The sequence below is a fragment of the Thalassophryne amazonica genome, chromosome 15 (genome assembly GCF_902500255.1).
Source record: "Thalassophryne amazonica chromosome 15, fThaAma1.1, whole genome shotgun sequence".
NCBI classification, from domain to species: Eukaryota; Metazoa; Chordata; class Actinopteri; order Batrachoidiformes; family Batrachoididae; genus Thalassophryne; species Thalassophryne amazonica.
Genome location: NC_047117.1, coordinates 4,680,140 through 4,697,140, shown reverse-complemented (window position 1 = coordinate 4,697,140; position 17,001 = coordinate 4,680,140). Strand labels below are relative to the sequence as shown.

At 41.8% G+C, this 17,001-nt stretch overlaps 2 protein-coding genes across 2 annotated transcripts in view; one reads left to right on the top strand and one right to left on the bottom strand.

Annotated features, from left to right (window-relative positions):
- Nucleotides 1–6,626, top strand: part of LOC117525935 (protein FAM83B-like) — an 18,789-nt gene extending 12,163 nt beyond the window's left edge. The window contains exons 3-4 of the mRNA XM_034187896.1: nucleotides 1,797–1,921; nucleotides 3,332–6,626. Coding sequence (XP_034043787.1) covers nucleotides 1,797–1,921; nucleotides 3,332–5,477 — 2,271 coding nt within the window. The 3' untranslated portion in view covers nucleotides 5,478–6,626. The remainder of the gene's footprint in view (nucleotides 1–1,796; nucleotides 1,922–3,331) is intronic.
- A 126-nt stretch (nucleotides 6,627–6,752) lies between these two features.
- lgsn (lengsin, lens protein with glutamine synthetase domain) lies at nucleotides 6,753–13,135 on the bottom strand. Its single transcript, XM_034187907.1, has 3 exons — nucleotides 12,488–13,135; nucleotides 11,399–11,565; nucleotides 6,753–10,996 (listed from the first exon to the last, which is right to left on the bottom strand). The coding sequence occupies exons 1-3, from the start codon at nucleotides 13,095–13,097 to the stop codon at nucleotides 9,803–9,805; spliced, it is 1,971 nt and encodes a 656-aa protein (XP_034043798.1). The 5' UTR covers nucleotides 13,098–13,135; the 3' UTR covers nucleotides 6,753–9,802.
- Nucleotides 13,136–17,001: the final 3,866 nt, after the last annotated feature.

Here is a 17,001-nt window from a genome sequence, read left to right as displayed (position 1 = left end):
AGGGGTGGAGCCAGCACATTTAATAGGTTATATTTTCAGCATTGTTTGCTTGTTTGTGGGTTGATATAATGACTCCAAATTGTATAAATGTTGGTTGACTGATCCGTGTTAACAAGAGGAGGAACTCTCATGGATCAGGATCCGGGTGTGGATTCTGGATCTTCGTCTACACAATGACGTCTGGGTTTTATATGATTTCATTCCCGTCTCCTTATCTGAATGAGGTTGTTGGTCTGTAATCCACCACCAGTGACCTGACCTTTGCTCTGTATGAGGAGTGGGTTACATTTGCTCCGCCCCCTGGTGGGAACACTGTCATTTTGACACTTATTCTTCCAGTTTCACTAACTGCCTTTGTGACGCATGAGGCCTCCAGCAGCCGAAGTGTTTGCACAGCTGGATTTTCCTGTCAGACGGCATCAGTGTGCCATTTCCACAGCGTGCAGGTGAACAGTGTCGTCTTTATGATGCACAAAAAATAGTTTAGGTGCACTGAAATATCTGCCTCAGAATGAAGGACTTGGGCGTCACCAGGTCCACACTTACACAGAGCGTGTGCGCTTGTGTGTCTGTCTGTGTGCACACGCTGCCAGAGATTTTTAAATATAAAAAAACATCTTTAAAGAGGTCATTTTAGACACACTTTCAGTGGATACTGGTTACTAAGGTTATTAAGCCTTTAAAACTGATCTTAAAGGAGAACGCTAGTATTTTTCATCCTTGACTCTGTTTTTAGATGTTCTTGGATTCATCTTTTCACTTAATCAGTGTGGTGATTTAGAGGGTGGTTTTTGATTTAGAGTGCAAACACCATCACAGGCTAACAGCTTCTTCTTATTACTGGATGGGGCAAACTAAAAGCACTCACAGTAAACCAGTTTTTGTCATCACTGAACAGGGGTAAATGTCATTATGTGTCTGGAAGTGTGGAGAGGATCCCAGCGCACCTCACTCAGTGAAACCACAGTTAGCTGCTTACCCTAGCCTCACCATCATCTGAGAGTGCCGCTCACTGCTGAATTATTACAAGTCCATTGTCGTAGACTGAGCCCCTCATTGACATTTGCTTAGATGGTGTTTGCGTTATAAATCAATACACTAATGAAAATCCTTTTTTCCCTGAGTAAAAAGATGACCCCAAAACATCTAAAAATAGAGGTTGAAAAATCCCAGAGTCCCCTTTAAAGTTTCTAACCAGAAATATGACGTACACACTGAAGTGATACAGCCTTAAAAATACACCCCTCCCCCAACAACAAAAAAAACACCATGTTTTTGAAGCCTTCATGAAATGACCAGTTTCTGTGACAGTCATTTTAATTGGAAAGGAGCTGCTGCTGGCCACACCCCCTCTGCCTATAGAAGAGGGGAGGGGTCTCCACACAGACTGTGTGGAGACGTGTCTCGCAGGATGTGTGGGCGTGTCTGAGCTGTGTGGGCGTGTCTCACAGGCTGTGTGGCCGTGTCTTGCAGGCTGTGTGGGCGTGTCCCACACAACGCTTTATTGACTGATTTAAAACTCCTTGAGAAATTTGAAACTATCTTCATTTCTGTACTTGGACCGGACGACAGCAGTTGTAGCCTCGTGTAACAAGATGAAGTCCAGATTGAAAAAGATCTTCGTCTGAGCTTGTCTAGTGGACAATTCCGGTTTGCCTGACCTGCGTTGGTCTCAAGAGCCACAGATCTGGTATTTGAACCCCTCCGTGACTAAGCAGAACCCTGAGATCCAGTCGTGACATAAAAATGATTTCTTCTGTTCGTAACAGCTGTTTGTTTGTTTGTTTGTTTGTCAGAACATTCGGGTTCGGACCGTTCAGGGACAACAGTACCACTGTCAGTCCGGAGTCAAGTTCCATGGGGGTTTGGAGCAGAAGTTCATCCTGGTGGACTGTCAGACTGTTTTATACGGAACATACAGGTGAGTTCCACAGACTGTTACTGTTTGTAATTTAGATTAAAATGAGGTAATTTAGTTTTTTTTTAACTACAAATAAACCACCTGAAATCAAGAAGTGATCCGACAGACGCTCTGATTCTTTGCATGTTATTTTCTGTAATTGTTGGAGTTACTCAATTAGGAGACACATTATTTCCTTCAAATTCAATAATAATTTTTACCTCTGACAAAATGGTAACAGTATTACATATGACTCAATATTTATTTTTTGTTATGGTTTGGGTATTACAATTGGGAGCAGAGGTATTAAAAAACAGAAAATCATGGTCAAAGGTCAAGTATTTATTTTCATGCTGTCATGTGGTGTGGAGGTGCGGCTCAGAGAGAGGATGGACACAATTGCAGAGTCACAGACGGTAGAGTAGGAATAATCAAAAGGCTTTATCAGGTAAACGGGCAGAGGTACGATACACAGATAAAGCAGTCAGTGAGGCGGAGGCAACAGGCAGGTGTTAGTCAGAGGCGTGGTCAAAAAACAAGCATGGTTCAAAACACGGACAGACCAAGAACCATGGGCTGAGACGAAAGCAGAATCCAAAACACAGAGCAAGGTCAAACACGGCTCGGCAAAACGGGGCTATGACAGAAAGGCTGGAACGAAGACGCAAGGAACAAGGAACTGGCAGTGATAGACAAAACACACGAGTAATCAAGGCATGATGTGACACAGGAAGGGGGACATACAAGAAGGGGGCGTGGACGAGACAAAGATGAGGAAAGACTTGTACAGGAGACAAGAGAGTTCAGTGACAACGGAGGGCGTGACTGACAGGAGCAGAGGCAAAAAGGAAACGTGACAGTGACACTGCCCAAAACCAACAGTGATAAAAAATAAAATACCAAAAACAAAGATGAGCAAAACCAAAGGCCTAATAAAAATACCCACACAACAGGAGCAAAGGAACAACCGAAGAAAACAAAGGAAAAACCAGAAAAAGAGATCAACAAACAAAACCAACACGGAACTCAACAAGTGACTAAAGTATAACAAACTTATAGGTCGGGGCCAGACAGTAGAACAAAGAGAATGGACATGGACACAGACTGGAGACAAACCGTAACATAAGCCCAGACACGGAGCCGATTTCGTGACATGTGTCACTGATTTAAACACATTAATGGACAAAGGAACAAATGAGAAACAAACCCAATGATTAAAATAGCTGTGCATTATTATTATTAACAATAATAGAGTAATTAATTAATTTTTTAGAACTTGAAGCAGAAAAAAATTACAAAGTGCTTAACATAGTAAAACATCGTAAAAACAATTAAACAAAATCCTGTAACCATAAGAAAAGTTAAAATTAAAATAAGACTTTAAAATGAAATTTCTGCCGATGTCATTTTCTTTTGTTGCTTTTTTTTCAGCTACACGTGGTCATTCGAGAAGATCAACCTGAGCATGGTCCTAGTGGTCACGGGACAGCTGGTCTGCTCCTACGATGAGGAGTTTCGGCGACTCTATGCTCGCTCTGCCGTTCCTACAGCTCTGTCCAGAGAGAAACTGTCTGTCCAGTATCCCAGAGACATCATGGCCCTGCACAGTCCAAGCTCCAGCCAGTTTTCCCTCCATCAAATTCACATGAAATCCAGACTGATGCACGGTTTGAGGAGCATCCAGGACGACAAGTACAACAACATAACACGAGGCCTGAGCGTCCAGGACAGGCTGCACCAGTCTCACTGTCCCGACCTGGGCAACCTGGTCAGGGGACACAGTTACGGTGCAGACTTGCAGAAAATGAGCTCCATGACTCGGCTGAAAATGGGGACAAAGGACCTTGGTGTCCCCATTCCTCCAGAGAGGACGGGGACTAACTTGAGAAGTGGTGGTAACTCAGTGCTACCAAACAGGGCATCTCAGCAGCACCTGAAGCATCGATCCCGTTACGGTGCAGACCAGCACCTGATCCCGTTCAACTCAGAGACGTCCCTCCATAAGTGGAAAATCGACACGTACCTTAATGGCGGTGATGCACAGCTGGATGTGCCAGGTGACTGTGCGTCTCCTCTGATGTCCCCATACAGCAGTCACACGGGCTTAAATGAGAATCAGTCACAGATGATCCACAGTCGCTCGAGGGACATTAAGTCCAGGTTGGAGGAAATGAGACAAAAGAGACTCAGTCTGCAGGAATACGCTAATCTCAGAAAGAGCCAAGAGTCCTTGAGGTCTATGTTTCCGACTCTAGAAAAACCAAAAACGGTGGCTTTTTTACGTGGTCTGGAAATAAAGCAAAGTGACAAAGATTCAGAACCAAAAGCACAATACGAGGATGACCACAACAACAAAGACCTTCTGAAGAACGAAGCCGTCACGAGAGAAGTTCTCAGTGATGGTCATAGGTCGACTTCTCACTACGCAATCCAAATGGTCCAAGAGCAAAAGACAACACCAAAATATGAATGGTATGAGCCTCTTTCTAGAACAACCTCAGCTGCTGAACTAGACAAGAAACTAAGTGAACCGTCGCTCTCGTACCTGCAGCCCAGCGGTCTCAGCATCCAGCAGTCCAGAGTGATGGAGTCTTTAACTGAGCTCCCCGAAGAGAAAGACAGTTCAAATACACGAGTGAACATTCCAAATTCAGCACTCATGGACGGGCACGAGGGTTTGTCCAAAGACGAGAAAGCTGCTGCTAACGAGAACCCAGTGAAATCAAGTCTACATGTAGGAAGCTGGGGTCAGAACGGAGCCAGAGGAGGCCAAGATCCTGTCGGTAAAACGGTCAAAAGTTCAGGCCTGGCTGCCAAATTAGACAGAAAGCAAACATCTGGGGAGGAACAAACTGCTCCAAATATCTTAAACAACTCTGCAGAACCTGAGCAGACAGTGGAAGGTCACAGTAAGTTCACAGAAAAACAGCGAGAGGAACAAGCACTTCAGAGGAAGAACTCCATGAGACTGAAAGTCTACTCGATGCTTACTCCAGATGAACGCAAGAGTTCCAAAAAGGAGGACAAATCTCCCCAAAGAAAGCCCTCACTGAGATCAAAAAGTCCATCAGGCTCAACCCAGCTGCTCAGGGTGGACAATTCCCAGACTTCTGGGAAATCATCAACGCTGCAGCTACCGACTAAAAAAGGCCAAAGGTCAAGTCTTTCCAAGTCGTACAATGATGTCAGCGGTCAAACTGAATTAGAGAAGCATAAATCCCCATTTGCAATAAAACTGTCTCCTCAGCACTCAAACAAAAGAAAGGCCAACGCTGCCACGGAGCAGGACAAAGGGTCAAGGAGCACGCTGGATGAAGACGGGGCGACGCTCAGCGAAGCCACCAGAGAAAAAGCCTACAGCCAATTCGACTACTTTCTTAGCTCTGAAAATCTTTCTCTGGATAGATCCGTGAGGATGAGTCCTTCAGACAATGACAGGAACTCCTTCATGAATAGTTTCAGGAACGATTCTGGAACTAACCAGGGCAATTCAGTGTATCAGACACATGGTGGCGCTGACAACCGATTGGGACGATTCATACAGCGATTCGGAAACCTCATCAGCAAGAACAAGTGACGAAAGCTTGGATACAGAGATCCACGTTCACCTGACGCCTTTACACCTCGGTGACTCTGCACAGCCGCATGGTTTCCATGGCGTTGGCACAACGATGCTTTTGACATTTTGTTGCTGTGTGAATGCAGACGGAACCTGTCAATGTGACACTCACATGCAGAATGAGGTTTTACATGTCAGCAGAAAAGTTACTGTGTGCAAAACTTGTTCTGAGCACAGAAAAAGAAATCTCATTTCCTAGAAAAACTCTGAAGTGGATTAATAGGTTACATTCTGTCTGTTAGCAGGATGATCCAAAAGCAAATAATTAAGAGTACACATGTACCGTATGCACTGTTATTGTTGTTACACCCTAAACCTGAGCACCTTGTAGCTCTAAAAGTACTGAAGGGATTTGCTTGCAGCTGGTTCCAAAAAAAGAGGTACTCGAGCAAAACAAAAACAAAATGTACTGGAGCCAAAATCAATCCATCACTCCTTCATTCCAAAATCCTGCGTCGAAATCTGTTATTTTTTTCTTCTTCTTCTTTATGACTCTTCTGTATAAAGGTTTGTGCACAATACCATAAAATCATGACATCAGTTTTCGCTAAACCCCTCATCCACATCATGACACCTAGGCAGCGGATCAAGCAGGAGATTTCCTGTTAGAGGGAAACATGGTGGGGATCTTGTCTGTCCCGTGACTGATAGGATAACCTTGAAGGCCCAACAGGAGCCTTGAACATGAGACTGCTAACAGGGCCCTGGTGAAACCAGAAGTCCTCAACGGTAGACCAGGTGGAGGAGATGATGGCTTGTAACCCAGCGGCTGTGAAGAGGGATGAATGTTGCAGCAGATCCTCAGACCCCGGTCGTCTGGGATTTCCCAGCCATCAGACCAGACTAAGGACCAGGTTAAGGACCATGTGTTTGTCAGTGTGAACTGATATTCCCACATTAAACAAACCCAGCCACAGGAGTCTCTTGATTTACCCTGGATGTAGAAATCCCATCCAGGAATCGATCAAGAGACAATCTTCCTCGCCACTGTGGGATTGCCAAGATGTGGAAACTTTGTAAACATATACACCTACTGAAGATGTAGAACTTTCAGGTTGTACCTTTAGCATTTTAGACACTGTGTACTCTCTCCTTAAGTACTGGTCCAATCTGCAAAAAAATTGCTTCCAAACTTTATTCAAGTCAGTGTAAGCATGAGTGATACTGTAAGTACTCAACCATAATATACCTTTCTAAGAGTATTTCACAATCCCCTCAAATTCAAGTTTTTTATTTATTTATTTATTTATTTTTGCCAAAAATGTTCTTTTTTACCTTTCTTCACTTACTTGCTAATAAATTGCACGTCCATAATGTAACCCCTTAAGAAGTAAGACCCTCTAGCTGCTCCCTTGCTTTCACACTGGGTCGCCACAGTGGCTCTGAGGTGGATTTGGATGTTGGTTTGGCTCAGGTTTTAAGCAGATGCTCTTCCTGACGCAACTCCATATTTTATGGAGAACCCATGAAATGCACCCCCTTCCATCCTCAAAACTGACATTATGTTTTTGGTTGCTCATGTTGGTGCTCAGTGTGCCAGACAATATAAACTATTATTTTATATAAAAATAATATGCTTCTGAGCCAAAAATACATGAAATTTCTGCATGTCACAATATATCTACACTGTCCTCATGTGGTAATTAAGTAAACAGCTGTATATTGAGTACTTACAGATTATGGTTATAAGGTTTTGATCAGTTTTAACAATAATCATAATGTTCCCATGTAAAGAATTAGAGTCCAATCTGATTTTTGTTTTCCGTTTGATGGAAAGAATAGATGTTAGAAATAAACAATATCAATTTTGGTCATGAATTAGATTAAGCAACAAGAGTTTTTGCTTTCTTTACCAATGAAAGGTTGGGCAGTTTTAAAGATTATTGCCAATAACTCGGCGTATAGAAAACCTTTGATGTATTTTGTGCAGCTGCCTGTAAAAGTGATTTTCTCCTGATCCAGATAGAGACCCAGATCTGGTGGACTGTTGGCCCTTGGCTGAGGTATTCCCTCTATTGATCTCAGTTCCATCAGTGGGTCTTAATTTCCCTGGAACTCTTTGTAATTAATACATTTAAACGTGACATTGGACCACTTGCTTTCTGGGAAGCACCCATGTTTCAGTCAGCTGAGTGGGATTTGGGTCAGATCTTGTTTTGCTGGACTCAAGTGGATCAGAACACCAGTTTGTACAGTGAAATCTGTGCCCCGCGTCAAACAGACCTGCTTTTACCGCTACATGAGTGTTTACAGTCCTGGTTATGCTGTGACACTTCATGGTACATGTATCGGGTTTCTGAGACCTGATCCCCATGGAGTAACAGTGTGGATGCTCAGAAACCATAATTAGGTCTCGCTGACATCTGATCCACCAAACCATTACAGGACTTTCTGTAGTCTGGACGCTGTCAGACTAATTATGAACTTTGGAGAAACGTAGGAACCAAATATTTGCTGATGATAAAATCCACCAACAAAATCCAACTACAACAGCCATCAAAAATAAAGTGATTTATGAGGAGGAAAAAAAAAACAGGCGAAAGTCTGCAACTGTTTATCGACACATTCTGTGCATCACATACATCAGCCTTTAGTAAATATAGTGCTGTGCCATGAAGCCAGAAGAGATTTCTATAAAAATCCATTTTTTATGATGTTTCGCTTTGTTTTTGCATATTGTGTTGAAAGTGAAACCTGAAGGCTGTCCGATCACAAAAGTCACTACAAACCTGATGGTGAAGAAAAAAATATTAACATGTGAAACGTGAAGGAAAGAGCTTTAATGTAAAAGTTTTCATTCTTCTTGTTCTTCTTCTTTGTGAGGTTTTAGTTAGTGTTTTCACTTCCTGGTTCGCTAAATGTTTATATATTGTTTGAAGTTGTATATTTGTCCTAATTTTGACACCTTTGGCTCAACCATAAACATGAAGAATATTTTATTAATGTTGTCATATGTTATAGAATTAATTGTGCCTTGATGTAGATGTAAATGAAGTATCTGTTATTAACAAATAGTTTGTGTTTATCTGTGAAAATTGAATATCCCTTTTCCATTGGAGTTGTGTAACTTCACACTACTTTGGCATTTTATGCTTTTTTTTTTTTTAACCCTTTGAATGCAGAATATTTGTTACTGTTTGCTCACACCTCCCAGCCCGCCGGCTCAGGACAGCTGCAAAAAATCATTGACAGAAAAAACAAAAAACAAAAGGTGCTAATAACTTGTGAGAAATCAAAAAAAGGGGGGAAAAAAACAAGAAAAATGGAAGCAAAATCCTCAAGCATGTCACGTGCTCCTCACTGAGGACATAAGTACTAGAAGACCAGAGCTCCACCAACACATTTGTGGTCACGTAATGTGCGTCGTTTCAGCTTCTGGGCATGAACAGCTGTTTGAAAAAAAAAAAAATAATAATAATACAGGAAATCTCAAGAGCAGCATGACTTTTGTACTGCGTTTATTAACCCAAACGTGGTGCCTATGAAAAGCTGAGAACTTCCGGTTGATGCCTACACCAGTCATCATGATGTCATAGTATTCAGGTTGGGAAAGTGTTGCTGGTGTGAAGTAACATCTTCATAGTGGGACTAAGATTTACACATTTACCTCGTATAGGATGCTGTGCTGATAATGATTAATTAGATAAAACCTAAATAAAATAAAAAAAATCATTAAAATGATGCTTTTAAATATTTTGAGTGCCAAAATGTACTTGCAGTGACAACAGCTAGAGGTCACAAAAACAGGAACACCTGTGATATGCATTGAAGGGAGTAACATTAAAGCTGCAATAGTTCTCTCATGAAATGGATTTTTATCACAGGATCTTGGTATTTATTACAATAAATGAGTCTGAGAATAAACCAAGAGATTTTTTTGAAGTCTCATCGGGATCACGATAAAATTTTGTGCAAAATATGATGCTTAAACGTTACAGTGTAACTTTAATGAAGGTAGTACTTTAAAGGACTTCAATGTCCATGTTAGTCAGAGCGACGTCTGTGTCAGTGAAATTATATATCAGAAGAAAATGTCTTAAAAATGCAAATGTTTGCACGTTGAGGGTGAAATAATGGAAAGAATATCTAGTCTGTATAATAATACTTTTTCAACTATATATGTGTGTGTGTGTGTGTGTGTGTGTGTGTGTGTGTGTGTGTGTGTGTGTGTGTGTGTGTGTGTGTGTGTGTGTGTGTGTGTGTGTAAAATAAAGCATTTTCTATTCAAGCACTCTTTTGTCACTCTTTTATTTGTGTGGCTGTGCTGAATATGAACAAGCCTTCTAGATGAAATACTCCATGCACTTGTTTCTCTCGTCATCCAGTTCTTGGGTCTCGATCTCAAACTTCTTCAGGGTGATGAAATACTGAACAAACGGTTCTCCGAGTGCACTACGGATGACGTGGTCGTCTCCCAAAGCTTCCAGAGCTTCATCCAGCTTTACAGGAATGGAAAACTCCCTTTGCTGGGCGGGCGCCTTGTTTAGGCCGCTCTCGACCCTGAGGTTCCGCCGGATGCCGTCCAGCCCTGCGGCCACCGTGGCAGCCAGCACAATGTAAGGGTTGGCCATGGCCGAGCCCAGCTTGTTGTCGATGTGCATCTCTCTCCCCCCGTGGCTCTTAATGTTGAAGGAACTGCTGTTGTCGTTGCAGCCACACGTGGCAAACAGTGCCCGCTTTTGGTCTTTGATGGTCTTGGCGATGTGGCTTCGGCAACCCAGGCCGGGTGACATCAGGCAGCTCAGTGCAGCAGAGTGGGTGAGGAGCCCAGCAAGCCATTTGGTGCCGATCTCAGACAGCTCGCCTGCCTTCTCCCCGCTGTGAAATAGGCTGCATCGTCCACTGGCGTCCCACAGGCAGTGCGAGAGCACGCCGGCATTGTACAGGCCATCATCGGTGAAGAAGCTGGCGATATAGCTGTGCTTGCGAGCCATCTCTTTGATTCCTGTGCGGAAAGTGAAGGCGCTATCTGCAGCTGCTATCCCAAACTCCGGCCTCAGGTTGATCTCCATCTGGCCCGGGCCGCTGGCGGAAGCCATGCTGTCGATGTCCGCACCCATGCAATACATGCTATCTACCAGCTGCTGGAAGAAAGGTAGGTCGTGGTTGCTCAGTAGGGTGGTAGCGGGAAACAGGAGGGTCTTGGGCCCAATCCGATCTGGTGCTCCCAGAACACAGCATTCATAGGTGAAGGAGGAATGCAGGGAGAAGCCTAAGCTTTGGAGCTGCCCGAGAAGCTGTTTGGTGATCAGGCGAGGTGAAGTCCGAAGGGCACTTCCTGTCACTGTGCAAGGGTCACAAATGACCCTGGCTGTCTGTTCAGCCCAGGGTAGGATCCTAAAGGTCGAAAGGTCCGGGATCAAAAGGACATCACTGCTGAAGTTGGCGGAATTGGGGTGGTCTACCTCGTTGCTCTTTGGGCTCAGGGTCAGCTCCAAGTAACTTCTTGGCATTGGTACCCCGTACACGGCTTTCTCCTGCGGACGCATCATTACATTTAGTTAATAAACTCGTGGAGCTCTACTGTTTCTCTAAAGCAGGTGTCTCCAACCCTCCTTCTGCCCTGCAGGTTTTCTAACTCTCCCTGCTCCAATCTCAGGTAATTAACTCAGTCAGGTGTGTTCAGCCAATCAAGAGCTGGGAAAAGACCAACTTTAAAAAAGCAGCCAGACATGGAAAACATGCAAGAAGGTGATTTCCAGAAAGAGGGATAGAGATTTGTAAAACTGACTGAGGGATGGACGGATGGATGGACAGATGGATGGACCGGAGGATGGTTGGATACTTATATGGATGTATGATAAAAGGATGGATGATTATGGATAAATGGATGTCTACATGAATGGTAGGATGGATGGATGGATGGATGGGATAATTACGTGGAAGAAGCGGATGGGCACTGTCTTGGACCTGGACACCCCGTGGAGGTCAGTGGCTTCAAAGCGGACAAAGTTGATGTTCTCTCTGGCGATTTGCTGCTTGATCTGCTCCATGGCTGAAATGAACCACTGATTTCCAGATATCTCAAAAATCTCGCTTTCGTTATCTAAAAAGAAGAAAAAAAGTTTGAAATATGTGCAAACATCTGATTGTCGTGTTTTTTGTGTATTTATCCAGAGTCCAGTCATTACTGATCTCGTGTTAAAAATGGGAAGTTTCGACAGCATCCCTTTTAGATAAGATAGAATTAAAAAATTTTTTTTTTAATTGTTTCTTTCCATTTCTGTTAAAACAAAGAATTAGGATCGGGGTTAGAACTCATTAAGGGTGTGACGTTATATTGTTTCTCCCTGAAACGTCCAGTTTATGGTGGATTTTTTTTTTTTTTTTTTAACTGCAACTTCCCAGACTGAAATGTCCCAATCCGGAATGTTCTGCTTTCATCTGTGGTGGCTGGGAAATGCAAACCAAATCTACATGTTAAAAACAAATTTACAAAAATAGAAACTTTTTTCAAACTTTTAAATTTGTTTTTACATTTTTACATTTGTTTCTGAACTTATAAATTGCATTTTCTAAATGTTATTCTTTCTAAAAGAACTTTTTTACTTTGTCATTTTGTTTTCTAACTTGTAAATTTGTTGTTACTTTTGTAAATTTGTTTTCTAAATGTAAATGTGTTTTGTACTTCCCAGCCACTGTAGTCGTTCTCACATCATATCCATTTAAATCTGTGTTCATTAAAAACGACCCAATTAAAAAAAGATTTAAAACAATAACATGACATAAAATTAAATATAAAGAATATATCAATAAATGCGATCGATTTTTGAGTAAAATCATTAAAAAAGAGACATTTTCATCAAACAAAACAAAGGAACAAGTGTGCTGTGATTTTAAAGCAAACAGAGACAAATTCTCAACAAATAATTATTTGATTTATTCATTTATTGCTACTGAGGAGCCAAAGAACTGTGAAAAAGTGGTGTTTACTGGCTAAGAGCTTTTGGTGATGTCTGTGGACTGACCTGTCTGAGAAGCTGCTGTCTCTCCACACAAGCTGCTCTCACTCTCACGTGTGTTCGCTCGTGCTCCCGCCGGCTTGTTTGTGCTCACGTCAGGCCTGAACGAGCTGGATGAATCCACGCTGGAAGCCCACTGAATAGCTGTGTTATCTCTGAATGTGGCCCCCCTTCTGGAAGCATCACTGAGGGGTTTGAAGGTGCTGAAGGTCCTCTGCTGGTTTTGATCTTCCTGCCATCCTCCAGGCCTGTTGCTGCTTGGGTGGAGGTATGAGTAAGGACCGCCTGTTTTCCCATCACCTCTGCCCCGGATGCTAAGCAGAGGAGTGTCCCTCAGGATGGTCTTCAGTTCCTCCATGGTGTGCCTGGGGACTTCTATCTCACCGCAGGTCTGAGAAGACGCCCCCTGGACCCAGTCCTCCTTCACAGCAGCTTCATCCTTCCTCTGCTGCTCAGGCAGCCTGTGAGCCAGCGGGCTGATGGAGATCACAGTGGGCGTTTGTGGTTGTACAGGGGTGCTGCTGTGAGAGTGCACTATGGATGGACCTCCTCTGTCCCAGTCTGCTGGAGGCACATACTTCCCTGTCACCCTCACACTCTTGTGGCCCAAACTCATCCCAGCGCCGTCTGTTTGGTCTGTGATTCTGGTCCGGTTCTCCTGTAGCAGACAGTAAGGAATCGGCCCAGTAATGCTCAGATGTTTTTTACCCTTTGTGAAGAAGATAAATGTCATCATCTGCCAATGGACCAGAAAACTGAAAATATTAACGCTGGATGAGATTAGATTTGATTTACTATTGGTGTAGATTATGATACTGGGGGGAAAGTGAGGCATTTTTAAGAAAGCTGTAGTTCCATAAGCAAAGTGTGTAATATTTTAAAAGATGAGACTATTGCAAAATTTAAATTCTCATACCATTGTCTGCCAGTAGGAGGTGCTGTTGTGTAGTTGATACCAGATAAAGAGCGTAAATGTGACACTGCAGAAGTTAACATCCACTCTTAACAACAGTCAAATCATTTAGTTTATTTAGTTAAAGTTAGTTAGTAATACTGGCGGCTGGTTGGTAGCACAGCAGTGCCACACTTGCCTCCTTGCGCAAAGGTCTTGTGTTCAAAGCCCAGCTGTGCCCCGATGATGAATCTTGGAAGTTTCATCTGGAAGGGCATCTGATGCAAAACGTGTGTCAAATAACAACGGAATCACAAAGATGAGACAAAACCTGAATTTGTTGGAGAGTAAACTATAAACCTTTATGCTTTCATCTGTGAATGTGGAAAATACTAAACCACAGAGACTGATTACACCCGATTTTGTAATTTTAAGAAAATGTTCACTTCTCTGTTCTCTCTCTCTCTCTCTCTCTCTCTCTCTCTCTCTCTCTCTCTCTCTCTCTCTTTTTTTTTTTTTTTTTTTTTTGCTTTATGTCTTTTAACCGTCACAGCAGGAGTGTTTTGAACCCAAAACTGACTTGAAGGATTAAAATGGCAAAGCAGCATGACAAAACAAATTTTAAAAATAAATTTTAGCTATTTTAGATGTTTATTAATTAAATGTTACAAGAAATAATAATTATTCGCTGTCTCTTTAATCAATTACTAATTTATTCTGTAAAAATGTCCAGAAATAATCAAGCCAAAGGTATTTCAAACAAATCAAGTTAAAGTGGTTTATTATTGGATTTTTTTGTGTGTGTAAATGGATAAAAGCAGCAAATTCTTATATGAATGCTTCATATTTTGCTTTATATAAATGAAAAAAATTGATTAATTCATTTTTATCTGCCATTCACTAAATAATTACTCAAAAATAAGCTTTTGAGCAGTGTTTTATTTATTAATATAGTATGGTGTGAAAATAAGCAATATTTTAATTTAGCTAAAGTTCTATTATTTCTGACAGTGTACTGTTGATTTGATAAATTTCTAATAATATGTCATTTAATCTTTTAATGCAGATAACGAGTATAACTGCAGCCACTGTGTAACTAGAAAGTACAACACCTCTTGAAGTACAGTGAAGTCGAAAATCAAATAGAAATATAGACATAAAGTAGCAGTACTGCAGAATTATAATAAAAATACACAGTCTTGAGCAAATGTACTTTTCATCACAATGAAATGAAAAGGTTTCGATACCAAGTTGTTACCTTGAGCCTGAAATCTTCCAAGTCAGACATTTCTTTGTTTCTCGAGTGATTTGGAATTTGATGGCCCACATGTGAAGCCAAAGCTTCACTCACACATTAATTTTTATAGACAACTGGTACAAAGGTGACAGATTAGAAAATTCTTTTAACCCCCAAACCCTACCAGCACCTGTCTGGAAACTGGTACCAACCAGCTGCTGCTGGTCTTCAGTGGTCCAGGTCTGCGTGGAGCTCATTGGCTGACGGCAACAACAATTCATTGTCTTTTGTCTGCCTGTGAAGTGGAATCGCAGAGCTCAGCGCCTCTGTTTGTGCTTCCAGAAAGACATTTATTGGTCATTCTGTCTGGGTGTGCTGTGCACGTGGGCCTGGGTTCTGTTGCTGAGCTGGTGCCTCGTTCATGTTCCACCTGTGATGTTCTCTCATGTTCTGTTTGTGTGGTGACAGATGGAGGAGGTGTGGAGGTTATTGTCACCTGTGTCTGATTGTTAGCAGGATTCAACAAAAATCATTTTTAATGACTTTTGGTTCAAGGGATGAAGCACAGACCATGTGAGAACCAACACTTTTTTAATTTTTTTTTTTTTTTTTTTTTTTTTTTTTTTTTACTGTGGATCCAAATCAAGGAGGCAAATTCAGAAGAGAGAGACAGGGTCATTTCTGACATTTTTCCAAAAATAATGTAGTAATGCTGAAAGAAAAACACCTGCATGGTAGGCTTTTGGTACCATTTAAGGAGATGAAAAAACATTTACAATCCAGCCTCAGTCTGTCATGACCTACACAGAAATGTGTGGTGTCCTTCCAGGGTGGCAGCTGTAGCCAGGTAGGGGTCAAGACTGAAAAAGCTCCCATCATTTTGAAAACTATACCACATTATTTGTCTGATCATAAAGATTCCAAAAAGGTATAGTTTGTACCATCTATGATGGAATGTTCTGGAGTTATGGGGTAAAAACAGCAAAAAATGGTGACAAGGTCAATTTCAGTTTGTACAGGGGTCAAAAGTTAAAGTTGCTCCAATTTTGGTAAAAAAAAAAAAAAAAAAAAGTGATACAAATAATTGGTTGACCTAATATGATTTTTTTTTTAAAGAAATGGTTTGTCCTTAGTTATCACGTCATCGGGTAACATGTTGCAGAATCCAAATGACGGTGACCTTGTTTGACCTTTGCTTTGGAAGCCAAACATTCAACACAGTCAAAACTATTCCATTTATTAAATGTCAGCCATTTATTTAGTGTGTGTGTGTGTGTGTGTGTGTGTGTGTGTGTGTGTGTGTGTGTGTGTGTGTGTGTGTGTGTGTGTGTGTGTGTGTGTGTGTGTGTGTGTGTGTGTGTGTGTGTGTGGTGGGGGGGGGGGGGGGGGTCAAACCAGAGACGTGGTGCTGTGATTGAACTTTACAAAAGGAAACTTTTTCTTCATTCATTGATTATTTTAAAGCAGGTGACGCAGAACCTCGACAGTATTTCACCCTCCTCCACCCCGGGGGAAAAAAATCACAACAACTAGGATATTTTTTATTTTTACTTTAATTTTTGTTGTGAGTTTTATCCTGCTACAAGCTGGTTACAATTAGAATGTGTGGAAGTGCGCCGCCCTCGTCCCAGGTGAAACAGTGGTACTACACTGCTATGCTAGCATTTATTTTTGCTTTTACCCGCCCCCTCTTATAAGCCCCGCCCCTAAAGCGACGCTTCGCTTCACCTCTGACCTCTGACGATCAGAATAGCACTATGATTGACACGAAACTCCGACCAATCACTGCCTTTGTTGGTGAAGGCTTTTAAAAAACAACTGTTTACTAGTCACGTGCGTGACAACGTATTTTACGTGTGAGTTGCCGATGTTTGCGCAGCCCTAGTTAAATATAAATCTGAGTCAACAAAATGTGAATTCTGTCACAGATCACAGTTTATATACTGATGTAACAGAAATAGCAGAGTTCACAAATAACAGTTCATAAATCTTTACCGTTAGTCTAAGTTAATATAGTTTCAAAGATGATAAAAATGGTTTAACAGTTTAAATTGAAATGATTAATGAAGTTCATATCAAGGATTCAAGGATTTTTAATTGTCATTCCAAAACATGTGGTGCATAAGGAGGAAAGAAGCAAAGTGCTGAGGTCACAGTTATAGGCCAGCAAAAAATAAAAATAAAAAATCAAATAACATGCAGACACAAAAACTCATCCCTGCTAAAACAACAACAACAACAACAACAAAAGACACACACACACACACACACACACACACACACACACACACACACACACTGACATTCCTGTGAGCTGAACACCTTCAGGGAGGAAGCTGTTCTTCAGCCTGGTGGTTCTGGCTTTGATGCTACTCAGCCTCCTGCCTGACG